This window comes from Columba livia, chromosome 1 (assembly GCF_036013475.1).
Source record: "Columba livia isolate bColLiv1 breed racing homer chromosome 1, bColLiv1.pat.W.v2, whole genome shotgun sequence".
Classification (NCBI taxonomy): domain Eukaryota; kingdom Metazoa; phylum Chordata; class Aves; order Columbiformes; family Columbidae; genus Columba; species Columba livia.
Genome location: NC_088602.1, coordinates 141,669,262 through 141,696,610, shown reverse-complemented (window position 1 = coordinate 141,696,610; position 27,349 = coordinate 141,669,262). Strand labels below are relative to the sequence as shown.

The 27,349-nt window shown below is 37.7% G+C and overlaps 1 protein-coding gene across 2 annotated transcripts in view; it reads left to right on the top strand.

Moving 5' to 3' along the window:
* LOC102092424 (potassium voltage-gated channel subfamily KQT member 1) overlaps window positions 1–27,349 on the top strand; it is a 492,070-nt gene that overhangs the window by 27,393 nt on the left and 437,328 nt on the right. For both annotated transcript variants that reach the window (XM_021298409.2, XM_065033942.1), the window contains exons 4-6: window positions 16,766–16,892; window positions 22,709–22,787; window positions 25,676–25,772. In XM_021298409.2, the coding sequence (XP_021154084.1) occupies window positions 16,766–16,892; window positions 22,709–22,787; window positions 25,676–25,772 (303 nt within the window). The remainder of the gene's footprint in view (window positions 1–16,765; window positions 16,893–22,708; window positions 22,788–25,675; window positions 25,773–27,349) is intronic.

Genomic DNA, 27,349 nt, shown 5'->3' with positions numbered 1-27,349 from the left:
GGTGAGATGATGTGCCAAATACAATTTTGGATAGTATGTGTCACTGGGGCAGATATGGCATGTTAGTTACAAATGTAACTGCAGATGTGTTCTAAGCCACTAAAATCTTGTGTTTTAAAGACTTAATTTTTTAATGTTCTTAGTACATCTGGGTGGTGTTTGATAACTTCTTGTCAAGTATGAAACCTATCATTCAGACAAGCTATGTGAATGTACTAAGGAGAGAATACTGTATCTAGAAGGCCCTCCAAAACAGTGTTCGTAGTTTAAAAGGAAAAAGGGGGCTGAAGAAGAAGTTGCTGGAACTTGAGGTGAAAAAAGCCCCGAACACTTCCTGTCTTTCCCCCTCCCCCCAAAGCCTATGTTTTCAAGTCTCTGAAAATTCAAGTGAATTCTGGGGGAAAAAAATATGACTCTCTAACCCTGCATTTGAATGTTAAGGCAAATCTGTCATCTTTGAGACATTTTATGATCTCTGTTAATTCCTGGTTGTTCTTTTTCTCATCTGACTATTTAGCAAGCCAGCAAATGAGGGAAGTGACAGTAGCATTGGCACAATGAAACATGCTGATGAACAACAACAGAACATATAGTGAACATAATTTCTTCTAAATTTTTTATACTTGCAGAGGGAAGCTTAGAGTTTCAAATAATGTTTAAAATGAATCACAAGTCTTCTAGGTAGAACAACAATGTGCATGTTATTTCACAGTTTACAAAGCTTAAATATACTTGCGGTTGTTTTTAATACAGATTGCTACATGTAGCATGGTATGAAAAGGAATCTCTAGTTTCCCATGCTTTCTTTGGTCCTGGAGCTGTACTGTTGGGAGCTTTTTCACTTGTCCATCCATCAGTATTTAAAATATGCTGCATGAGAAAATTCTTGTACAATGTCTGGGGAAAAAAAGCACAATGGAATAGGCCACAGTTGTGAATAAACTGTTTGAATTACTGAAGGCAATACTACATTACCATCTACCTTTTAAACTTGCACTGTCTGTCCTTCTCTTAAGCTCTTGCATGTGTTGGAATTTTCCAAGCACGAAAGACAAATAGGGTTTTCCAAAATCATTGTGGCCACTTTAGTTACAGACTGTATAATTGGAGGGAGTACCATCTCTACTTGTCATTGCATGCAAATACTGTATCTCACAGAACTCTGGATCCATATGCATTGTTGATTTATTCTTTTCATACAGTCATAGAATAATTTGAGTTGGAAGGGACCTCAGGAGGTCTCTAGTCCAACCTCCTGCTCAAAACAGGATCAGCGATGAGACCAGACCAGGTTGCTCAGGGCGTTATCCCATTGGGTCTTGAAAACCTCTGAGGATGGAGACTGTGTAGCCTTCCAGGGCAGCCTGTTCCAATGCCTGACCATCCCTCATAGTGAAGAAAGTTTTCATTATATCCAGTATGAATTTCCCTTGTTTCAGTTTTAGTTTGTCATCTTTCATCCTTCTGCCATGGTCTGTTTTCTTTCCTCTTCCTGCCGTGCACTGCTGGAAAGAACCTCGTTCCACCTTCTCAATAACCCTCTTGTATGTATTTGGAGGCAGCTCAGAGGTGCCCCATGCATTCATTTCTCCAGGCTGAACCAGTCCAGTTCCCTCAACCTTTTCTCATAGGGCATGGACCTATGCCCTGACCACATTGATGGCCCCTATGTGGAGCTTGCTCCCGTTTATCAAAGTCATTCTTGTAGTGGTGGAAAAAAACAGGTGCAATATTCTAAGTGCAACCTAATGAGTGCTATTTAATAAGAAATAATAACTTCCCTTGTTCTCTTGTTAGCTTTCATCACTTGCATTTGGATGAGGTTGTCTTTAGAGACCTGCTAGCTATCCTGAACTTGTTGACCCTTCAAAGCTGTCTCCAACAGGATCCCACCTAGCAGTTCCCTGAATAATTGGAAATTTGCCTTCCTGAAGTGCAGTGTCTGTACTCTCTTCAGGATCTTGAACTACATTATTTCTTGTACACTACATCCAAGGCATCCAAACTAATTTTTGTATATCTGAACAGCAGATCAAGCTGAGTCTCATTCCCAGTTTTCATTCAATACCAATATCTAAAACTTACTTCTGAAACACTCCAGAAATCTCTCAGATTGCTTGCATCCCACTGTGTTGCTGTTTGAACAGGTGCTAGCTGAATTAAGGTCCTCTGTAAGAACCAGGGCAATTAATTAATTAATTAATCTAGACACTTTTGGCCCTCATGGAGATATTTGTCAGGGTTTGTTTGTCTTTTTAACAGCTTCTTCCAAATGCAAGTCAAGAACAGTGATTATGGGATTTCCTACAGTCAAAACTTAATCTTAAGTCAACACTGTTCACTTTCTGTCTTTGACAGAATCGACTCTTAATTATTATTTGTGTTTATCTGCTACCTTCCCAATGGTTTTCATAAGTGCTCCTTAAATACCATGTGACTGAGTGCAGAATGAGTTTCTGATTCCTAACTGATCTGCAGAGCTATCCCCCCATGTACTTTTCTGACAGGAACCTTGAAGAAGGCAAAACCTGACAACAGTCTTTTTGTTCCATCATTTTTACCTGTTGCTTGTTTTTATTTTTCTAATGTCAAATTCTTTCAAAATGCAAATTCTGAGAAATTAAGAGAACAGGCATAGTATTATTCATTTTTAATTGGAAACCCTACCTGCTTGCAGTAATTTCATACTTAAGTTCTTCACTGATGTGTTTACAGATAAATTTGTAACAAATAATTAAAAGAATAAAAAGACAGTCTTTAAATATTAGAATTGGTTTTAGTTTACTTGTTCTTAAAATAAATACATGCACCTTTATCATTACCTTGGTTTCTTGTCACAGGTCAAATCTATTTCCATTGACCATATTTCCCAGAGTTCTAACCATTTTCCTTCTTTTTTGCTCCAACTTGTTGCATTTTCTTCTGTGAGTTCAACAGATCAATCAAGTCAGTGCTGCTTGCTTGTAATATATTTCATTACAAAAAATCTGCTTGCTTAACTGTTCTTTTTGGCTTTTAATATTTGTAACTTGTATGTAAGTCTCCCCTTTATAGTCCCTATTTGAAGAAGGTTCCTCTAAAATATTATTTTCTGCAGTGTTTAAAATTATGCTGCTTCTTCAGCCACTTCTCTGGGAGGTTGTCAAACTTACATGGACATGTCTGCTTCCTGATATATAAAGCTTTCTTTCAGGTGTGTGTGCATATTATACAACAAATTCATGTATTTTTACCAGTTAGTGTTGTTGGGTGGTTTTTCAAAGCAAAAAATGTCTTGAACTATTCTCAAAGCGTCGCACATAAATGTATTAATACAGACTTTTTGTGTGACCATAGGCAAACCTTGAAGTTGCCTGAGTCCAATATCACAGTATCTAAGTGATGGAGATTAAAAATTTAAAACAAACAAACAAACAAACAAAGAGGGAGTATTTTTACTTAAAGTTCCCATGGAAATTATTATTTTTATTTAAAATTTTTATACCAGAACAGGAAAAAAATGCTATGCATTCAGCAAACCTTGCATATTCTTGCACCCATCTGTTTTTTAGGCTTTCTTCATTGTGTCACTTTTAGGTAACATTCAGTCCTTTCACTTTGTCCCATATTTTAACTCCCGAATATGTACAGTTATAATTGTTTCTTACTCTAAGATGATTCTATTGAAAAATTACTTTTTAAATGTTGCCAAAACTTCTTGTATAGCCTTTTACCTATACAGCAGGAGACGGTAATGTTTTCTTAAAGATCTAGTAATTTATGTGCTGGTTTTGAGTTGTAAATGGAATCTAGATCTTTAAGAATATGTCATTAAAAATAAAGTGTGCCAGGTGTAATACCTCCTTCGAGGATTAATCTAATGGAGCGTTTTCATGGTTAGAGGTCATATATTTTTCTACCAGGAGAGGTCACCATGGTAGTTTACAAAAGACAGATTTTTATTTTTATTGAAGACCTTGCAAAAAGAGTTTCTTAGGTTGTGGAAGTAGTTTCACTAATTGTGCTGTTCTAAAAACAAGATCAAGATATTATTTTTATCATACACATGATGTTTTTACACACTGGTAGCAGAACACAATAAATCATCAATTTGTATAACAACAGTGTTGTAGATGAAATGGAATTTTTCCTCTGTTTTACTATCTCGATGTTATTTACCTTTTAAATTTAAGAATATCAGAAGTGTTCTTGACTTTGAGAAAATAAAATGGTTTTGCTATAAATTATATTGATTCAACTTTGTTAATTTAATTTCTACTTGTATGCCATGACGTATTTAATGTTGTGGACATTGCAACTGGAATGAAGGAGGAATAGGAAATATTGTTTATCTTAATGTACTTTCCAATTCAGAGCACATAATCCAAATGTGAAATCACTGCAGCATTTGCAGGCTGGTAGTAATGGCAAAACTGTGTAGGAATTGATGTGGTGTATTGGACCAAAAGCTTGGTTATTTCAGTGTTGTGATTCTGATAGTCGTCTGTTTTCAATGCAAAAAAGGAATACTTTCTTACTACACCATTATCTGTTAAAATTGGTAAAGCACTTCTAAGTCTTGTTTTGCTTTCACCAGGGGTCACTAAGTTCTGGTCATGGTCTCCTGATGGGTGTTTTCCCAATGTAGTTTTCTCAGGTTTATGGGGTAAGACTTCAAAGGGCTTGTGCTGTACTAGAAGCTTTCTGCACAAGGTGCATAGTCTTAGTGTTTCAGCTGGGATCACCTGCCCTGTTTCAACAGAGCTGGGAGCTGGATCCTGATTCCAGTGTTTTTTCTAGATGAGCTCAGCTCCTTTGGTACCTTTTCCTTTGGGAGACAGACTTCATGCATCTGCTTTGCTCTGACATGTTTCTTTGCTGGAAAAAGCAACAGCGTATCTTCCAAAGACATTAACGCCTCTACTTCATAGTGGTACAGTACTAGAGACTCTGTTTTCAGGGTCCTTACTTGTTGTGTTTATTTTAGGGCCTCACTGCCCTCTCACACTGCTCGGTTGCTTGAAATCATCATGTTGAGACTACATTTAGCATGCAGCTTTTATTTACATCCCTATTTGCAAATCCTGTTGGAGAAAAGGCTAACATGTAAGATTAGAAACTCCCACATCAAATGCTGCTTTAGCTTTCTAGGCTCATGCTGCGGCTGTATTTAGGAGACAAGGATAAAGGGAGGATCTCATGAAAGACTTAAAGTCTGCAGATGTGTCATATTGTTCTGTTTCTTTCTTGAAGTCACTGCTCAGTTTTGGCTTTATATAATAATTTCTTCTGCATCACATACCATGAACACATCATCCTTTATATATAGGCTAAGCATTTCAGAATACCCAAACATCAGAGTACCAAGTGATAGCTGGCTTACTTAAGCCAGATAAGACATGTGTGTATTTAACTGCTCTGTTTCTGAAATGGACCTCAGGATGGCTTTTCTTTATTGAAAGTAGTGAGTTGACACCATTTTCAAAATGTGTGGTTTTAAAAGAGGATGCACTTTTCCTGTCTACATTGGAGGAGCTGTCTCATTCCTTTATTTTTGTCTCTGCTTTTGTCCCTTCTCCCATTTAAGCTATGTGGTAAGGATGTCATAAAATGCCATGTCATCTTTAAACTGTTAGCAGAGTAGAAATATGGCTGCATGGTATGCAAGCTCAATTTAGTTTTCTCCATGATTTATAGCGAAGTGTGTGTATTCTAACAGGTTCGAGGGCATTTTCTCAATCCCATCAAAGCAACTGGTGTTAGAAAGTAAAAATAGTGGAATTTTTATCTGTTTTCTGGTTTTGTGCCAATCTGTCACTCTAAGTCTGTGCTTTGCAACATGGCATTAGCACTTAGGGCCTTCTCTAGGTCTGTTGTGTAAAGTGATATGTTGATAATCCAAAACATGAAGTTCACAGGTACTCCTCCTTTTGGCCTCAGCATGTAATTTCTTATAGATGATAACAGATTTCTCACAGATTATGGCAAGCAGAGTAGGTCCCATAATATTTAGTGTAATTTTGTGATGTTTGTGTAGTGTATATTGTCTGTGTAATAGCAGGTGTGAATGAAGTGTCCAGTCCCTTAAATGAACTGGCAGGTAAAGTGTTTCAGTAAAAAAGTGTGCTGTTTCTTTCATACTATGAGTTGGACTATGTTAGTGTAGAACACATCTGAACAAAATTAAGCACATGACTCCAAAGCTTTTGCACTATTCTTTTATTCCTTGTAAACCTGTGAGAAAGAAAACAAGGAGAACCCCTATTTCTTTCTGAGCTTGTTGTTGGTCTGTAGGAAGATGAAAAAATACATCAGGAATATTATATTATTACAACATAAGACATTATTAAAATAGATATGGAATATTGTTTCATAAATTAAATATATTAGGAAAAAACTGAATCTACAAATCTTTCAAGACGTTCCATAAGTTTAAGTTGTCTTCTAAGTGATCTTGCTGAGTTACCATAGTCTTTCTGGAATCAAATGTAACTATCAAGCTTCTTTATGTGAGTTATGATACAATTATTCTTGTGGCTTATATTATCTTGTGGGTTGACCTAATGCAGTACAGAACATGTTGGCTGGATGATTGCTGTATGCTTTTTAACTATCTAAAATAGAAATTGTGCAGTAAGTATGGCTGAGACAAAGTAACAAAGGGCCAACTTATAATGCACTTAGACAAATTTTACTCACTTCTTACTCCAGTTCTATAGCGTTTCCTGTGCAAAGTGGTGTCCGAATGTGGCCCAAGAGACTAGAGAAACATTTCTTACTTGGGAGTGAGAGGACAGTGGAGAGGTACATACAGGATTTTTCCAATTTATCCCCTCAAAATTTTGAGACCCTCCCAAAGCAAAAGGTTAAGAAACATGGATATGTTTATTTACAGTTCTGAAGTGGATACTCATATTGAATAGATTCCACTCCAGGAGCAATGCTAAACACTTCCTCTCCTACCAGAGGTAGTCCCTTCAGGTGAGGCTTCAAGACATGTTGTTGGGGAACTGGAAGGTTCCTGGAGGGTACTGGTGCATCTATAGAGGAACAAAGAACTTCAAGCATTGTCTTCTTGAACTTCTTGATTCATCATTTGATAGTGTTTGCCTTAGCGGTATCTTTCTGAATTAAGCAATTCTAGAAAAAACTCCTACTCAAAAACAATTGAGACTGTAGTTAATTTTCTTTGTAGAAAAATTGTTGCCTTCCTAAGAGAATTAAAAAGTAAATCCTCATCTCTGATTCACCCAACTGACTTGAGTGGTAGTTATCACCAGGTAATATGACTAGAGCACCATGTGCTTCCATCATTAAGGTACAACTTCGTTCTGTACAAGAAATAGCAAGTGTTGTTTAACTGAAAGATAAAGATAGTCCTGGTATGAAGTCAGCAAATTCAGCAAATTTAGCAGATGCACATGGAAACATTTTTCAAATAGTTGTTAAACAAATTCATTTGTATTCAGACAACAAACTTTTAAACATTAAGTGCATTGGTTTAATCTAAGAGATGTAGGTCCTAATGAGCTAATGATACTATAGGACACTTAACAGTTTGGCATCTCTTCTTCCATGTATTAGATATTTTATTTTCATATATGATGTTTGTCATCTTTATAACAGCAAGCATGATGGTAGGAAATAAGTATTTTCAGTATCAGTAGGTTTTCATAGCATTTGAGTAGCTATTAAGCTAAACAGGTCACTAAACTGACATTTTCAGCTCTAAGGACTGGAAAACCTTGAAGATGGGTTATCAGATTAAATTTTGGACATGAGTACACGTGTGCAAACATTTGGACTATTAAACCTTTATGCCTGCTTCTGAGGCTTCATTGTTTTGAACTGCCATTCCTTGATTGAATCTTCATGAACACACACTATTCATTTAGCCATCCCACTTCCTCCTTTTACCCGAGCACCTAAATATTCCAATAAAAAAAGTGAAGAGAGCCTTGTGTGTGCTCTCCACCTAAAACACAGCTGCAGCTGAGAAAATACTTGTCTTTTTCATGTGTGCACTTTAATCACTTCAGCTGAACTCCTTTGCTTCTCCTGCTTCCCCCATGCAGTTATCCACAACTGTACTGGAACATATTGTAAATTCCAGGCTATATGTTTCACTTACACACGCTCCTGTATAAAATGTTGATTTTCTGTATTAATGTGAGTATTTATCTATTTGGTCATCACTGACATCCTTGGGTAAATGTTGACAGCTTTTTCACAAGAGTTTCTTATTTGACTGATTGAATTAGATATGGATGGAAAATGTTTGCATACATATTTCCCTTTAAGCTTATTTTTAAAAAATATTTTTAGTAAAATTAATGAAATGGAGTTACACTAAGAATGGCATAAACATGATTATGTGTTATTTTCTATTTTATGAGACAAAAAAAGACTTATGCAGTGGCTGGACTTAAGAAAAAGAAAAACAAGATTAAATGTGTTTAGGGGATTCCACCTGACTGGGCAAAGAATATTATAGATGTGCTTTTATTGTTGTTGGGTTTTTGTTTTTGTTTTGTTTTGTTTTTGTTTGTTTGTTTTTGTTTTTATGTTTTTGTTTGGTTGTTGCTGTGGGTTTTTTTTTCCAGTGAACAAGTGCAGAATAAGGAATGCTGCTGCTGACTTTAGCAGAGATATTAGACAGTACAAACCTAGTTAAAAATCTGTAATTATATTATGTGTCAGTTCTTTACAGTGGTTAGGCAGTTATTGCATGTTAAACGCTTTCCCTAGTATTACTGTGGCAATTTGAATTGCCAGGAATATCCTTTACAACTAACAAAACAGGAAGAGACTAACGTCTGAGTGTGAAGAATCTGGTCTGTCCTGTTGTTTCCTTAATCTGTGCTCCGCTTCCTGGAAGATAATTTGAGTTGAGCGCTGCCTAAAAACTGCTCTCCACTGGTACATTTGGCAGTACAATGCGCCTCTGGCTGGGCCTCCGAAGCAGGGTCGGTGCCCCAGACAAAGGATGATGCTCTCCGTTTTTCCACCCCTGTCTCCTGATCCTTCAATGGGTCATGGCAAATGTCCTGACAGTTTATGACAGCTGTTCTGTTCAAAGGATCCGCAGCTTTGCTTTCCCTTTCTTTCCCCATTGAGGTTCAGAGAAGGGTTGAAATAAAATCATGGGTTCTGGAATTTGCCTTGGGAATAAAATACCCTTAGGCCAAATATAGTTTTAATTTCAGCTTTTAAAAGTACTCTTGGAGGCTCAACAAGGAGTAACCTAAGTCTAAGAAGCTTTTGCTTCCTCAGCACTTATCTGCTCATCTCCTTTCTCACATTTTTTTACTTAACTGATCCAGTGAATCTAATATGCAGTTCCTGTAGAAATGATTCTTCCACTGCCATCAGCATTGTCTGTTAGGACCAACATTGAATGGAATGCCACTGAGTGGCAGATGCATACTTTTGATGCAGCTGGATGGCATGTTTATTTTCATTTGAATTACTATGGATATCCTTCCTTGTCAAATGGTGAGTTACAGACATTGTCAATGAAATCACATAAGCGATGCTTTCTGATTATGTTTCTTAGAATCATAGAATAGAATCACAGAATGTCCTGAGCTGGAAGGGACCCACAAGGATCACTGAGTCCAATTCCTGTCCCTGCGCAGGACAACCCCTCAGTTCACACCATGAGTCTGAGGGTGTTGTCCAGTCTCTTCTTGAACACTGTCAGGCTTGGGGCCGTGACACCTCCCTGGGGAGCCTGTCCCAGTGCTCCACCACCCTCTGGGTGAAGAACCTTTTCCTAATGTCCAAACTAAACCTCCACAGCACATCTTCCTGACATTCCCTCGGGTTCTGCCATTGTTCACTAAAGAGAAGAGATTGGCTTCTGCTCCTCCTCCTCCCCTTGTGAGGAAGCTGTGGCCCCCAAGAGGTCTCCTCCCAGTCTCCTCTTTTCCAGGCTGAAATAAGTGACTTTTTAGCTGATTGTCATACCGCTTCCTCTCCAAAACCTTCACCAAACTTCATAGCTCTATTCTGGACACTTTCCAGTAGCTTTATATCCTTTTTATCCTGTGGTGCCCAGAACTGCACACAGAGGTCCAGGTGAGGCCGCACCAGTGCAGAGCAGAGCAAGACAACCACATCCTTCGCTCGGCTGGCAATGCTGTGCTTGATGCACCCAGAACATGGTTGTCCTCCTGGCTGCCAGGGCACACTGTTGGCTCATGTTCAACTTGCTGTCAACCAGAACCCCCAGATCCCTCTCTGCAGAGCTGCTGCTTCTTCTAAGACTGTGAACACATGTGAAGCTAAGCCATTTTAGTCTGCAGATAAGAGCGTGGGACTGTTTTACTTCAGAAATGTTCCTTTATTTCAAGCTTTGGTATGAATTTTCTGCCAAATTACAGAAAGAAGTGCTCATGACTTCACAATCTACTGCAAAGCTTCGGTGCCATTCCTCTTGTAGGTCTGTTTGGTCCATAGAGACAGTGTTCTGCTTAGTTTGGTAGAAATAAGAGATCCTTAATAACAGACCTGAAAACAAATGATGCTGAATGATGACACCAAGAACCTGCTAAAAATGTAGAAAATTTATGAGATCCCTGAAATGCAAGAATTGTTTTTCTTTGAGGATTATTCTTGAATTGTGGTTTGGCTATTAAGCTTGAATAAATGTTTGCATTTAGATTTCAGACAGAGCACAAACTTAGAAGTATTACATGTTGAAGATCTAGATAATACATTAATTAAAAAAATAAAACTTGTGAAGTTCATTTGTTGCATATTTTCTTGTGCTTCTGCTCTGGAACTCTTCTGTAAACTTTCTTTCTGCTTATCCTTGGTTTTAATCAGGCTGAAAAGTGCCATGAAAACAGAGGAAGACTGCATATTTTCTTGGTTTTCATTCCAGGCAAAACAAGGAGGTAGAAGTGAATACAGAAATGTTAACCTAACTTTGTTAAAAATAAAAATAAAATTTGATGTGATGTTTTGTGTGTTAGTGTAGAGTTTTTTTTATTTGTTTTTAATCTGTGAAATATTTGGACCCTTTTCAACCATTAGTTAGTTTCAACCATGTTAATTTTAAAGACATATTGGTATTGTTATTCACTGAAAATTGTGATTTAAGTGTGTTTACTCTCTGAGTGCTTTAGAATTGCCCAGGTGCAGATTGCAAGCATGTCTAAGTTAAAATGCAAATATTTTCCAAGGCTGTAATTTATATAGTAGGTGTTTGGTGACTTGGAGTTAGTGGATACGGTTTGGGTTGGAACAAAGCCTAAAAGCTGTGTTTTGGTTGTGCTAGCATATTGCAATGGTGGAAGAAAACAAGGAAGGAAGGAAGGAACAAAAAATCTCAGCAAATCTGTCCGTATTGTGATCTTTGCTAATCTACTTCCTTTAGAAGTATCTCAAAGTATACTGGTTCTTGTTTATGTGCCGTACAATATAGTGCTATAGAGGGATGCAATATTAAAATATAGATAATTCTCTTATTTTATATGCTGTATATACCCTGCTCACCTGAGTCCCAGAGGGGAGCAGTTTGGGTGCTGGCACGATCCTCAGCGGAGCACCCTGGTGTGGTGTATAGAGATGGGTCCTGAGCCAGGAAACTTCAGGGAGCAGAGCAACCTGCCAGGAGTCCGCAGCTTGTGCCACAGCAGCTGGAGAGACCTGGGTAGGTCTGAGAACCCCTCTTCCTCCCTGCCCCCCCCAAACAAGAACCCCCTGGGGAGTGCTAGTGGCCAGGGTGTGGCACAGCAGTTTGTGCCGAATGGCACTGGAGCTCTGCTGGCTTCACCAGGGAGCAATGGTATCCACCTGGCAGAAGGCCTTGTCCTCTCTAAGCCCTGCACCCACCACGACTGACACAGCTGCCCAGACAGAGCTGCAGTGAGAAGATGCTGATGTCCAGGCTGCAGGGTCTGCTCTGCTCTTGTGACAGTACCGGATGGCAACAGTGAGCACCCCTGTGGGAGGTGTGCCCAGGCGGAGGAACTTCTCCGCTTAGTGATGGAGCTCTGGGAAGAGGTGAGTAGGCTGTGGAGTATCAGGGAGCCTGAGACAGCCGACCGCAACCGCACCCTACCTTCCACAGGCAGATAGGACACAAGATGTGAAGCATTCTTTATCCTCTCTCCATCTGGCTGAACATGTAGGGGATACGGGGTAATGGTCACAAGTTGCTGTGTGGCATTGCAGGAGTGTCTCCTCCATGACTGTACCACCTTCCCAGGTGCCCTTGCATAATAGGTATGAGGTTCTGCAAGTGGAACCAACTGATGAGGATGATGGTTCATTTAGGTTGGAGGTGTCACCAAGGTTAAGTTGGCCTATGCCCTGCATCAAAACTGCTTACATAAAGAAAAAGAGATGGATCATTGTCATAAGAGACCTCCTTCTGAGGGGAACAGCCTTGTCACACTTCTTAGGGAAGTCTGCTGCTTCCCTCGGACCCGGGTTAAAGACACGATGGGAAAATTTCCTGCCCTGATACGGCAATTAGATTATTAACCGTTACTGATTTTTAATGTATGCAGCGATAAGGTTACAATAAGAAGTCAGAGGGCAATCAAGAGAGACTTCAGGGCCTTGGAATGACTGGTAAAAAATGAGGAGCACAAGTAGTCAAGTAGTGTTTGCCTCTACCTGTCCAGTTGCAGGGAATAATGAGGCAAGAAACAGGAAGAACCAGTAGGTCAATACCTCTCAGCCTGGTGTCACCAGCAGAATTTTGGGTGTTTTGACTGTGAGTTGGTTTACATGGCTTGCTGGCAACAGATGGGGTATGCCTGTTTCAAAGAGGGAAAAGGAGCCTTGTGCAGGAACTAGCAGAGCTCATTGAAAGAGCTTTAAACTAGATTTGAAGGGGTAAAGGAATAAAACCAGACTCGCTAGAGATAAGCTTGGGAGTGGCATGACACTATTTGAGGAACGATGTTCTTGCAAGGTCCTTCAGTTTTCTCTATAATGTGCTGAGTATATTGGAACACATTTGAAATGTCTCTATACTAATGCATGCAGCATGAAGAATAAACAAGAGGAGCTAGAAGCTTTGGTCGAGTCCAGGAGCTGTGACATTGTTAGCATAAGTGAAACCTGGTGGGATGAGTCCTGTCGTGTCGTGATGGACAGTTATAGGCTCTTCAGGAGGGATAAGCAGGGCAGGTGAGGCGGCAAGGATGGCACTGTACATAAGGGAGCGGTTGGATTGTATGGTGCTTACAGTTGGCAATGACATGGTTGAGAGCCTGTGGGGAAAGCAAATGAAGCAGATGTTGTTGTGGGAGTCTACTGTTGACCACCCAGCCAGGATGATGGCACTGATGAATTATTCTACAAGGAATTAAGGGATATCTGTAGATCAACTCTCCTTGTCCTTATGGGCAGTTTTAACTTCCCAGACATCAAAAGGGAATATCATACAACAGACACAAACAGGTCCAGGAAATTTCTGAAGCATGTTGAAGATAACTTCTTGATGCAGGTACTAAGGGAGCCAACTAAAATATGCCCTCCTAGATTTGTTGTTTGTAAACAGAGAGGGACTCATGGGCCATAGGGTGATTGGTGGCTGTCTTGGCCATAGTGGCCACAACATAGTTGAGTTTCAAATGGCTGGTGATAGGAGAAAAACTGCCACTGAAACTTTGACTCTGGAGAGGAGATTTTGGGCTGCTGAAGGAGCTCATTAGTAATGTTCCCCGGGAATCTGCTTTTGAAGGTATTGGGGTCCATGTATGCCGGTCATTTTTTAAGAGCGCATTTTTTAAGAGTGCAGAAATGGGCAGTTCCACAGTGTTAGAAGTGAAGCAAGTGGGGCAGATGGCTGGCTTGGCTGAGCAGGGATCTTCTTCTTGAACTTAAGTGAGTAAGAGAAGCATATGGACATGGGAAACAATGACAGGCAGCACAGGAGGACTGCAGAGATGCTGTTTGCCACTGTAGGGAGAAGATTCATGTGGCTAAAGCTTGATTCAAGATCAAGGTGGACAGCACAGTGAAGGACAACAAAAAGGACTTTTAGAAGTATTTTAATAGCAAAAAGAGAATCAGTGATAGCACCAGGCCATTGCTTGGTGAGGTCGATCACCTGACAAATAAGGACATAGACAAAGTGAAGTTTAATGCCTTCTTCAACTCTCTCTTCAGCACTGATGATGGGGCCTGGGAACACAGGAGTCCTGTTTTGGAAGACCGTAACTGGAGGGATGATTAACTCCCAGCTGACTTTGAACTTGTTCGAGACTCACTGCTCCAGCTAGATGAACATAAATCTATGGGGCCTAATGGGATTAATCCTAGCATATGGGAAGAGCTGGCTGATGTCATCACGGGACCTCTATTACTTTTTAATGGTCTTGGGAGTCTGGAGAGGTCTCAGTTGACTGGAACCTGGAAAATGTTGTTCCAAATTTCAAGAAGGCTAAAAAGGAAGACTCTTGTAATCACAGGCTAATCAGTCTCACTTCAGTGCCTGGAAAAATTATGGAGAAAGTTATACTAGGAGTTATTGAAAAATACTTGAGAGACAAAAGTCATAGGTCATAGCCAGTACAGGTTCACGAGGGGAAAGTCGTGGTTAACCAACTTAATTTCCTTGTATGACAAGGTCACCCATCTACTTGACCAAGGGAAGCTGGTAAATGTGGTGGTTTTGGATTTTTACAAAGCTCTTCATACTGTCTGTCATAGTATCCTTCTGGATAAACCATCCAGCACACTGCTAGACAAGTTCATAATAAGTTGGGTGAGCCATCAGCTGATGGGTTAATCTCGAAGAGTTATAGTAAATGGGGTTACATCATGCTGGCAACCAGTCACCAGTGGGATTCCTTAAGGCTCAGTTTTTTGACCAGTGCTCTTTAATATTTTTATAAATAATCTGTATGTAGTAATTGAATGTATCTTAAGTTTACTGTTGATACTAAACTGGGAAGAGCTGTGGACTCCCTCAGGGGTAGAGAAATCTTACAGTGAGATCTGGATAGACTAGAGAGCTGGGTAATCACCAGCCATATGAAATTTAAAAAGAGCAAGTGCTGGATTCTTCATCTGGGACATCATGATCCTGGTTGTACATACAAATTGGGGGATGAGAGGAGCAGTCCCACAGAAAGAGATCTGGGGTTTGGGTTGATGGCAGGTTGAATATGAGTCCATCGCATGCCCTGGCAGCCAAAAGGGTCAACTCTGTCATGAGGTGCATCAGGAACAACATAGCTGACTGGTCAAGCGATGTGATCTACATTGCACTGGTGTGGCCCCACCCCAAGTTCTGTGTACAGTTCTGAGCATCTCATTATAAGAAGGACATAAAAATTTTAGACTATGTCCAGAGGAGGGCAAATGTCCTAGTGTTGTCTGGGATAGAGTTAATTTTCTTCCTAAGAGCTGGTATAATGCTGTGTTTTAGATTTAGGATGAAAATAATGTTGATAATACACTGATGTTCTAGTTGTTGCTAAGCAATGTTCATACTAAGACAAGGACTTTTCTGCTTCTCATACTGGCCTGCCAGCAAGGAGGCTGGTGGTCCATAAGAAGCTGGAAGGGGACACAGCCAGAACAGCTTATCCAAACTGGCCAAAGGGATGTTTCATGCCATATGACATCATACTCAGCATATAAACTTGAGGGAAGCTAGCTGGGGACACAATCACTGCTCAGGGATGGGCTAGACATCGGTCAGCAGGTGGTGAATAATTGCATTGTGTGTCACTTGTTTAATTTATTCTTATTCTTACTTCTACTACTGTTATTATAATTACTACTATTTTTATATCTTCTTTTGCTGTCCTATGAAACTGTCTTTATCTCAACCTATGGGTTTTACTTTTTTTCCGATTCCTCTATAGCCCTGAGGGAAGCAGGGAGTCTATGAACAGCTGTGTGGTGTTTAGGTGCCTGCTGGGTTGAACTACAACAATGACTAAGATGGTGAAAGGCCTGGAGGGGAAGACTTAAAAGAAGTGGCTGAGGTGACTTGGTCTGTTCATCTTGGAAAAGAAAAAGCTGAGGGATGACCTCTCTGCAGTCTACAACTTCCTCACGCAGGGCAGTGGAGAGGAAGGTGCTGATCTCCTGTCCCTGCTGACCAGCGATAGGACACAAGGAAATGGAATGAAGCTGAGTCAGGGGAAATCCAGACTGGACATCAAGATAAGATTTCTTCACTGAGAGGGTGGTCAGTCACTGGAACAGGTTCCCCAGGGAAAGTGACATCGCACCAAGCTTGTCAGAGTTCAAGGAGAGTCTGGATGATGCTTTTAGTCATGTGATGTAGTTTTACGTGAGGAGCAGGAAGTTGAATTTGATGACCCTTTTGGATCCCTTTTGACTTGAAAAGTTCTGTGATTCGATTTTGTATATACAAAAGCTGACATTACACTTTCTAATTTTATATTTATAACTTCTGTTTGATCATCTAGAAATGTTTCATATATTTGTTAGCTTTAGGAACAATAAGCTTGTAGCCTCCCTTGGCTCCTTATTTTTAAAAAAATTATGATTTGGAAATAAACAAAAGAAGAATATTGTGTTTTTCTGTATGATATACTGATGAAATGGAGCTTAAACTGTCCATTCATGCAAATCACATTCAGGAACAGATTATCAGATTATATCTCTCTTACATACTGGCTGGCATATGCATATAAAAAGTGAACAGATTAGGCACAGTCCTTTTTATTGCATCTTTCATCTCAACAAACTTATTTGTATTAGTCATAGGACTAAGATGTGTAAACTGTAGTCACTCTTTTAATGAAATAAACCTGATATTTTGTCCTTTTAATTTTGATAGGAAATAGTTCTGGTTGTGTTTTTTGGTGCTGAATATGTGGTCCGATTGTGGTCTGCAGGCTGCAGGAGTAAGTACGTTGGCTTCAAGGGAAGAATACGGTTTGCCAGAAAACCCATATCAATTATTGGTAAGATTTAATTTTTATTTTTTTTCCCTTAACTTTGCTATTATCATCCAGTTTAAAGTAAACATGTCAACTACTGCAGAGGCCATATTGCGATTCTGAGCTATGTCTATCACTCAAACATTTATCTACTTTCTGAACCTATGCAATTATTTCTTCTTTTGGATTGCTAGAACGGAACATTCAAAATATGGCAGTGAGACACAGGCAGACATCAGTTTAAGAAAGTCAAAATTGTAAAATGCAGAAATCTCTACTAAATCCACTTGTGTAACTGGAGAAAACTGTCAAGCTTTTGAAACCAAACTCCTTCCTTACAAAGAATTTCTAAGGAAATTAGAAAGCAAACACAAAGGTGAGCGTAAATTGGAAAAAACATGGAAGTGCAAAGTGTAACTCAGGAGAAATTCTCTTGGGTATTACTAACGTTAAGTAGTTTAGATTGTCCGAGTGACTACTGTGGGTAACACCTCTGTAGTAAGAGAGAGTTTAGAGGGAGAGGTGACTAACAAAACCTGTGGAACAGTGAATGAGTGATTAATAAAACGTGATGTTCGGACAAAATTGTAGTAGATCATAAAATGAGTGTTTCTGTTTTAAGCCTGTGATTTTATATAGACTCCAGTAGAGCTGTGAATTTTACATGACATGAACATCAGCTCATTCAGTTGTAATTAGAGCAAACTGCAAGAGGTGAAAGGGGAGAGGGAGAGAATGGGTCGCTATTTACTTAATCATCTGTGACTTTATGAAACTTGGTGCAAAAACTTGGGAAACATATCATACGTGTGGATGTGAGCAGTGAATAACAGGATGAGATACTGTACTCAGTTTTGGATTATTGGGAAATAAGTGTTTCATTACATACAAATAAATTCTTCATCTGCTTCTAGATCAGATCTAGTTTCATGAACCCTATAGGTAACTCTTTTCTCCTAATCATGTTCTTGACACCTCTTTCAATTAAGAAATGTTTTTTAGATAGGTCTGTTAGAGTACACAGCTGGAGGAGAAAATGTGGCAGTCCCCTTAAACTGTGATTTCAACTTGATAGTGGTTCTGTACGCTGGTATTGTGCATCTACCACAGTAAACATTCATGTTTGTATAGCCCCTGGAGGAGACATGGTTTCTTTTTTTGTTAAGAAAAGCTAAGAATTATTACAGCTGATAGTGTATTCAAAGATATCAGTACTGTTTTTACATTTAAAATTCCTGTAAGAATACAATACATTTAAAGTCAAGATTTGTTTTTACATATCAAACGGAGTGAGACTGTGTTTACACTAATCCAAATAGGTAAGCATGGGAAATAGTTTTGCTGTGAAAGATTGAATCATCCTGACTCAATCTATCATTTTCAAACCAACAAGAATAAAGTATGAACACTAGAAAAATAAATTAAAGGATTAGAACAGAATTAAAAAAATAAGGTATTAATTTTACTTTTGCATTAGTATGAAAGTTTTTATTTTAAACTTAGAAAATATCATTGAAATGTCTTTGATATCAGAGAGATTACTTTTATGGGTATCTGTCCACACTAAAATTTGGATTGATTCTTAGAAAGTTCAATTTAGGTAGCAATTTTGAACTTTTGAAATTTCTCTCATTCTTTTTCCTTTTCTCCCTTCTCTAATTGTAAATAAAAAATATTTTGTTGCTTATTACCTGAAAGAGATTTAGAAGTCAAACTAGTTATTACTTTATTTTATAAACTTGTTTAATATTATTCCATTCCATGTTGCATAAATTAATATGTTAACATGCAACTTCTAGAACTGGGGAAGGAAAATGTTAAAATGAGACACACTATCTCCTGAATAGTCTTTAAAAATTTTATTTAAAATGGAAAATGATGCAATGTCTCCACCATGAAAATACAATTTTTTTGTTTCTTATATAGGTTTTCTGAAGCTAGCCTAATTTTTCTCCTCTTTGCAGACATGTTATAGGTGATTACACGTAAGTGAGAGAAGACAATTCTATAGTTAGGGAACCTGTCAGGAGGCACAGATTGAATTAATTTCCAGCATACCAAGAATTCCTAGAAAAATCATTTTGCCTCTTCATGTTTCTTCATTCCCTAATCTACAGAATGAGGATCTTTGAAGATTGTGCAGTGCTCACGTACTCTGGTAGCAGCTGTAATAGTGATACCTTTCCTAAATATTGATTTAACACTTCCATTACTTACTACATCAGTAGAGTTAAGTTAGGAGATAAATCCTTCTGAAGATCCCAGCCTAATTAGGCTTTTATGAAAGGGAGGTAACAAACACAGGAAAAATCAAGACAATGTCCTTTCACAAGCTCTTTTATTTTTTATTGTTGCTGCAGAAAATGTCATGAACAACCAATTTATGAATTAACTTTTGTTTCTTCTAGTCTTGACAGTATGCAGTTTGAAAGACATAACCAGGACATAAGTTACTGGTGTAAAGACCCGATATGTGTGTCCATCTCATATTGTCCTTAAGGAAAGGGCAGTAGAATTTTATTTATGAGCACCTTTAATCAGTTATGTATACAGTTCTGAAAAATCATCAGCATCTGGTATTTAAAGTTCCAGTTATCTCATATAAACCTAAATTATGCAGAGCCAGTAGAACACAAAAGTTCAGCAAAATAATGATACTATGTAAATAGGATTGAAATATGTGCATATAATTTGTTTAATTTAAGTCCCAATTGACATCATATTATCTTCAGACTACTGAGAACACACCTGGAAGCTGAGGGCTATTTCCATTATGAAAAATACTATGGCAACTAACAATTAAAATAGAAATGCAAATATTTTTACCGTTTCAAATTCTAAAAGGATTAATTGCTTTTAATCAAAACGTTGAGAATTGCATACTAGAAAGTGAACTTGTGAGAACATTAGAAACACATCAGTAGTTTGCTCAGAAGAAGCAGTACTTAGGTAGGCTGCATTATGTGCTGTGCTAACTAAGTGATGTGAACTAAGTAATATTTCACTGGAAAGCTGATTTTTAGATGGTAGCTCTTTGGAATTTCTCAAGGATTTGAACCTTAAGAGTAAGCAATGGGGACACTGGACTAGAAGTGGACTAGGTTTTCAAATCTGTATACTACACATGCTAAATTTCAGGAAATGTGGTTTGTGCAGATTTGTCATATACATGTGTAGTGCACATATTATATAGAAGACACAGTCATTTTCATCTGTCTACACCTCACGTGTATGTACAGTCATGTTTGCAAACACATAAATAAGTAGAATGTTTGAGAAGAATATCCACGTGTCACTGTTAATAAATTACTGGAATTCAATTTTTAAAATTACCAAGTCTTCCTGATAATTTCTTTTTTAAAACTGACATAAATACTAATGTAATGCTAATCTAAATACTACTACTTTTTAGAGTTGAAAAAGTTGTTTGAACAAATACTGGCACTTTATCCTGATATTTTCTAGGCCAAGTGTCTGCTTCAGTTTCAGTCTTGTGGAGATATTTCATGCAAAATGGTTAAGCTTTTCCTCAATAAAACAATTTGGCAATTTCTTAAGGAGAAACACTAGCCTGCACAATTCAAATGTCAGGTTTCTCTGAGCAGTAGTGCTGGGGCTGTAAGTAAAAAATCTATCGATTTTTGTTTTATATTGCTCTTCCTAAAACTGCCCAGGGCACATGGAAAGGAAAAATACCAGGCTTGAATACCAAGGTGAAGTGGCAGGGCAGGAGGAACAGACTGGGATATACAGGCTTGGTGAAATGGCAGAAGGTGGGTTGTTGATATAAGGGTCTGGGAGGAGAATGTATGAAGAGATTGATAGGCAAGCAGGAGGCTGAAGGAAAAAAAAAGGTGAAGGTTTGAAATACGTGAGCTTGAAAAGCGTCAGCTTAAGGGCAGAAGGATGTGCTGAAGAACAAGAGTGAAAAATAGGACTGTTTGAATCAGTAAACTGGGATTAGTATGAGAAGCCTGAAGACTGGAAACCAGCATGAAAATTAGGGACAGAGAAAAGCAGATATAGGAGAAAAAGTTTTGGGAAAAAAATATTGAAATATCTCTACCATGTGGAACACGTTTTCAGAAAAGTGGAAAGTACAGATGAAAAATCTATGTTATTCTAATTACCTGCTTGAAAATAATTTCCTAAGTGTCGGTCTTTCCCTCATTCAGTGCTGGTCATTGGATGCACGTGTCTGAAAACTTAGTGAGGACATTGGTTGCCTCCTTTGCTTAAGTACAAAGATCTGTATTATGATGTGATGGGAAGAAAACTCCCTAAATTCTGAGTGTTTACACATGTATGTTCACACACACATATGTTCACACATGTACATAATAAAAGAACTGCATAAACATTTTGGAAGGTCAGGTACTCAAAAGTTAGATTATCCCAAAATGGCAGCTCTTTCTATATCTTAAACGTATCCCTCCCTACATTTATTTTCATTTTCATAAAAGTACAATGAATGTAGTACAGTCTTTAAACTGATTGGTTGCCATCCCTTGGGGAGGGAATCCTGCTTTTACAGCAAAAATCAGACTGATACTGGAAAATAATCTAAGTCAGAGAGTGAAGTGAAGGATTCTGTCGATTGTAAAACCGATGCAGTATTTGTTGCAGTAACTACATGGTTGTGAGTGAGGCAAGAGAATGTTTAAAGGAGAGGAAAAAAAAGTTACTGTCATTGAAGGCAACTGTTGTTCCGTCTGAAGTTGGATTCAATCCTGCATCTTGCCTTGGCATCACATGGAAACTCTGTGATAGTCATTTAAATCAGTTTTCACAAGTGTGCCTAATTTTCTGGAGGTCCAAATGAAGTCTTTGAAGTCAGGTTACAGGGGTTCTGAGCTCTCACAGCTGCAAGTGAAGTCAGCAGGCACTGTTTGTATTGAAGTGCTACATAATGTTAAGGGCTCTCAGGAATAAGGTACTGCTTGTTTAAAACTGGCAAGGAAAATTTACCAAAACTTTTCCTTATTCTACCTACATTTGCTATCCATTTATATTACTATCCTTTATTTTCTGGTTAGAAAGCATTTAGGTGCTCTGAAGAGGATTATCACAGAAACGCCCATGAGAAAATTAGAAAAATATCTTGTTGGAATTATTTTAGAGCAGGGTTCAATAATTCAAAGCCATAGGTCTTTTCACTGAGCTAGAATAAGAGAAAATAAGGGATGCTAGCACTGTGAACACAATCCATTATTTGCATTCTATAATGCTGGAACTGTGTGAACCGTGGAGCTGTGGAAAAAAAAAAAAGTGGAACTCTGGCAACAATTATTTTTTCATAAAATTAAAGACAATATCACAAAGTAAACCAACAACTATGACTCTTTTTAGCAATGTTTGTTCTGACAGTTCCCTAAAATTTGAAAGCTTGGCTTTACAGCTTTGATACAATTTTTAAACTAAGTCTATGTGTGTGTATCTGCATATGATATTTGTCTGTATTTTATGCCTTTCATTAATGATCAAAGCAAAATCTTCCTCTCTTAAATCAAGAGCCCTGGGCCAAAATATGGATTGATTTCTAGGGTGTATGTATGTATGACTTTGCCTTTTTTTTTTTTTTTTTTTTGTGGCAAGCTGACTGATCTATCAGGATCTTTAAAATTTACATTATTAAATTCATCATGGAGGAAACTATATCCTTGTTTTTTTATGTGATTTTTTTTGATGTGAAAGTATTACGTTAACTTATTGCCCACTAAGTTTCAGCTACATTGCCATAGTTTCAGCTAACTTATTTTTTAAAGTGCTTTCCTCAGTCTGTCTGTATTGTGTGTTTCAGGGCTGAGAGCTGACACTTAACATTTCTTTTTTTTTACCAGATCTAATTGTTGTAGTAGCCTCAATTATTGTTCTGAGCATAGGATCTAATGGACAGGTGTTTGCTACCTCTGCAATAAGGTATGTTTGTCTAGTGATTGTAGCTATTCATAATAATGTAGCAGAGTTATATTATATGTATATCTAATTTCCAATTTCTGATTAGATCTATATGTAATTTTCCTAATATAGGAAAAGTTATTACATGGAAGCCCTGAACAGTGGCAGACTGTGTGTTATTGTGCTTGGTCACTGGTTGGGAAACAACAGTGCAGAAACAAGGCCTATTAAGAATTGTGCGAATACTGAAGCCAAGCAAAAAAAATTAAAGGAACATTGTGTCCTATATAAACATTAAATAGCTCTCTTTCTGAAACAAAAGAAGTATTACAGAACATCAACTTATTTGAGAAGTAATCCAGACAGAATTTAACTCCATTCTTTTTGAGTACAAGTAATTACTTTGTTTAAAGAGTAATTATGGTTTGGTGGATTTGTTTGTCACAAGTAACTTGTACCATACACGAACCAGAAACATTTGATGTCTACAGTGTTTGCTCAGCTTTCATCAAGTACTGCAAGCTTGTTTAGGGAAATAAAGTGGGTAAATAAAAGAATGATAAGCAGAATAGGTGTACTTCCCACTCTTCCCACTTCTAACTTGCAGCATGTGCTGCATGTTGTGTTACAAGTCTCTCATTTCCAGTGCAGTCTAATCACTGGGAAATGAGAAGGTACAGTGCTATCTAAACTGTCTAGCTGTATAGAAAAACACTGGAGGGAACTACATGTATAAAATATTTTAAAGTAACTATTTCCATAGAACATCAATCTTTACATGATGATAAAGACTCACGGAAGCATCATGAATGTGATTCATCAGCTCATATAGGCGGAGGGCAACTGTGAAAATTCTGAAGATTTTCTTTAATTTAGCTAGAAGTGTAGGAAGGACTTTAACGAAGACAACTGCTCTGTTTATATGTGAATCCAGGTGGCTTTGGGCTCAGTGCAGCCTTACCTGGTGTTAAATTATACAGTTTCTGTCCTACCACTCAGAATGCTTTCTGCCAGAGGAGCTTAACCCTCGTCTCTGCAGTGTTCTTATTGCCCCATTGAAAAACTGACTGGGTCAAGCAAGTCTTAATCCCATCAGGTTTCCTCAGGACTGTGATGTGAGTGGCTGTTTCTTAGTTAAGAAGGAATGAATTTCACATCCTTGCCTTTGCTTTTGTTGCTTCTAATGTATAATATTGTTGTCCTGTTTGGACCTCTCTTAAATTTCAGCCATCCCAGAAAGCATGGGTCATGCATGTCAGGTTGTTTTCTTGTAGAATGAAGTTGCAAGCTCCAGACCCAACAGGTATGACAGGTTGACATTTTGATCCCTGCAGCAACCAGTGAGACTGAAACCTAGTAGCACTGCAGAGTTCACAGCAGAGTCCTGTAGCGTTCTGTCCTTACTGTTTTAAGTTCACTAAATTGATAAAAATTGTTTTCTTTCCAACCAATTCATTTTCCCTTTTCAGAGGAAATGGGTTGTGCATGTTCAGAGGCTGTGTATCTGGAGTTTCCTCTTCACTATCTTGTTTTTTAAATCTTTATTTGTAAAACTCCCTGCCTATAACATGTAAGTCAGCACTGGGCAGTAAAAGAGCCATAACCATCTCAGATACAACAGAAACGGAAAAACCAAGAGCTGCCATTGGGTCAAGGCATCAAGAGGTGTGTCTAGTAATTGTACAGCGTAGCTACATGTGGTGCTCTGACATACACAACCAATGAGCTGTAACATGACAGAAGTCTCTTGGTGCTCATGTATCTGGTAGTCTTGTAATTCTTCTTGGACTCATGTTTTAATTAACAGGTTTTAAGTGGATATTTTAATGTTTCCAGTTAATTAAAATTATTATTCTAATGCCATATCAAAGAAATAACAAAACATGATGTTAATGTACTCAGTCACTGATATATGATTTGATAGTCAAGATCATTGTGTGTTTTCAAAAAAAATGACAAGTATTTGATCATTTGACCATCAGCTGTGAAATTTCAGAAAACCTGATTTCTGAATACAAGAAAAGTTGGGTCTTTCAGAAGACAACATGACTTCCCAGTGACTGAGGATGGCACCATGCTGAGTTTTCTGGCTGTTGGTGTAACCCAGAAAAATGTAGCCACAGTGGAATTAAAATAAGAAGACTGAATTAAAAAAGAAAACTGACAAGAATGACAACAAAATTTTAAGGATAGCTAAAAAGAACTAAAAATAATTTTAGTGAAATTTTTTTTATCCTTTCCTGCTCTTCACTGTTTTCTTTCAGTGATAAGATAGTAAGATGAGTGTGGGAAAACAAAGTTCATTGTTGAAAGGGTGACTAGAATGAAATATTTTAATTGAATAAAATTCTGCTGAGGAACCATATTGATAATTATTTTCTTTAGTTGAAAACATTGGGAGTTTATGATTCAGTTATTGTCCTAAAACCACATAGGAGTCTATTTTATATTTCTGATTAGATTATTTGCATAACTTACACAAAAAGGATTTCAGTAATACCATGTTTGGTTTGCAATCTGCTTTTGGCAAATACAGAAAAAAAGTTTGCTCACATTTATGTTATCAAAGCCTGAAGCACTGGTTTTGCTTGGAAGGAAAGCATTTGAGCATCATAATTAGGTAAAATGTGCAAGTCTCCTCTGGGTATGAGAGCATACATTTTAGACTTTCTTTTTCTTTTTTTTTCTAATTGTTGTCCTACTCTATATTTCTGAATATAATGAAATGTGATTTAAACATACCGCCTACTGAGATGCCTCGAGTCTAAGATGGAACTTTAGCCAGGGACAGTGCTATCAGAGTTCTCTAATATGGCAGTATGTTAGTGAGCATAGTCAACTGTGTATAGATAGAGCAGTGTTGTTTTCAATCACTAGTTTTTTATTTAATGTCCCATTTTTTCTTACAGGGGGATCCGGTTTCTCCAGATACTTCGCATGCTTCATGTAGATCGACAGGGCGGCACTTGGCGACTATTAGGATCAGTTGTTTTCATACACCGCCAGGTGCTAGATCTTTAAAGATCCCCAGCATTTTGTTTAATTTAGTATATTCTTTTCATGGACTTCAAATCATAGTCTGGTTTAAAATAACAGTGTTCCAAGAGAAAGTGTTCCATGATGTATTTCTTTCTACTTTTAAAATGGGAACAATATTTTTTACTTCAGGTCAGAGGCTAACAGGGTATAAGCATCAGTATTCTTTTGGAAATGAACTGTTGTACTTTTTGATGTTATCATTCAATATAATTCATTAAACGCCATGATGTGGGCTGCATTTCTTTTTGCAAATACTGTTAACTGTCTTCACAGAAGATACGTACCTACCTTGGTTATTCTGTGGAAAAACAAGTGCTAGTGGAAAAGCCTTAATAGAACAAGTAAATTATTGAAATAATTCTGTTTTCTCTGCCTAAATAACGAGTTTTCTATATATTCTAGGAATAAAAATACTAACTATGTTATGATAATATGCAAGAAAAATTACTTTTTCAAGGGTGTGGTCACGGAGGTAAACTTGGCTGTAAGAACTCATGTCTGCTAAAGCTTTGAAACAGTTGTTCTGTATAAAAGTTCATTAAGCAGGAAAAGCTTAAATATTTTAGTGAAGACTTTCAAAAATTTCTAGCTGAAGGCTTTATTTTAGGGCTTTGTGAACTCTCTTGATGAAAAGCCAAATTAGCTTTCTGAACATAATAATAGATCTTGCGTATCATACCATACTATGGAGGGCAAATACTGTGCTATGAATGTTTACATCTCACTTGGGAGGGTGGTTTTTTAACCTGTTCTTTATGAGTATAGATTTCTTCTCCAGATATTGACAAATAGTTACAGATTTCTACACAGATATTGTTTCATTTGCTGTTTTAGAAAACTGTTGTTTTGGGGCAAAGAATGGGAGATATTTATTTATTTATTTATTTATTTATTTATTTATTATTATTATTTTTTTTCCCCCAGTACTGTAGGAAATTTTATATCCTGATGGCTGTGCAGCATTGATGCACATAACATTCCAATCTGAAATAAATCTTCTAGAAGTACTCTAGTATAAAGCCTACTTTCATCCTGTACAACGGGATGACTTTTAATGCTCCAAGTCTGTGTGGTCTTCATTTATTATGGTTGCATTGCCTGGATATCTAGCTGGGGCAGAGCTGGTATCCAAATACACTTTCTCAACATTTGCTAACCTTACTGACAGAGGTGTTTGAGAGAATTTTTTCCTGTGGGTGTTCAGAGTTTTAGTAAAGAATCTGGAAATATTATATCCAAAATATAACACTTAAGTCTTAAATGTCACAAACATAAATAAGTTCAATGATTTAAAAGGAAAAAATATAGCCTTGGAGAAGTGAATTTATGAATAAACACACCTAAAGTTCTGCTAATCCAAAGAAGTGATTATGATGATATATAAAACTCTACAGATCTGTAGTACTTGTCAAAGCAGATCACCCACTAACACATTAATAAAAAAAATTTCAAACACACAGTTCTGTATTGACATTGGACAAGTGTAGCTGAAACCCTAGTGTGGTACCAAACGGAAGGGAAAATGGAATCTTTATTCCTGCCCA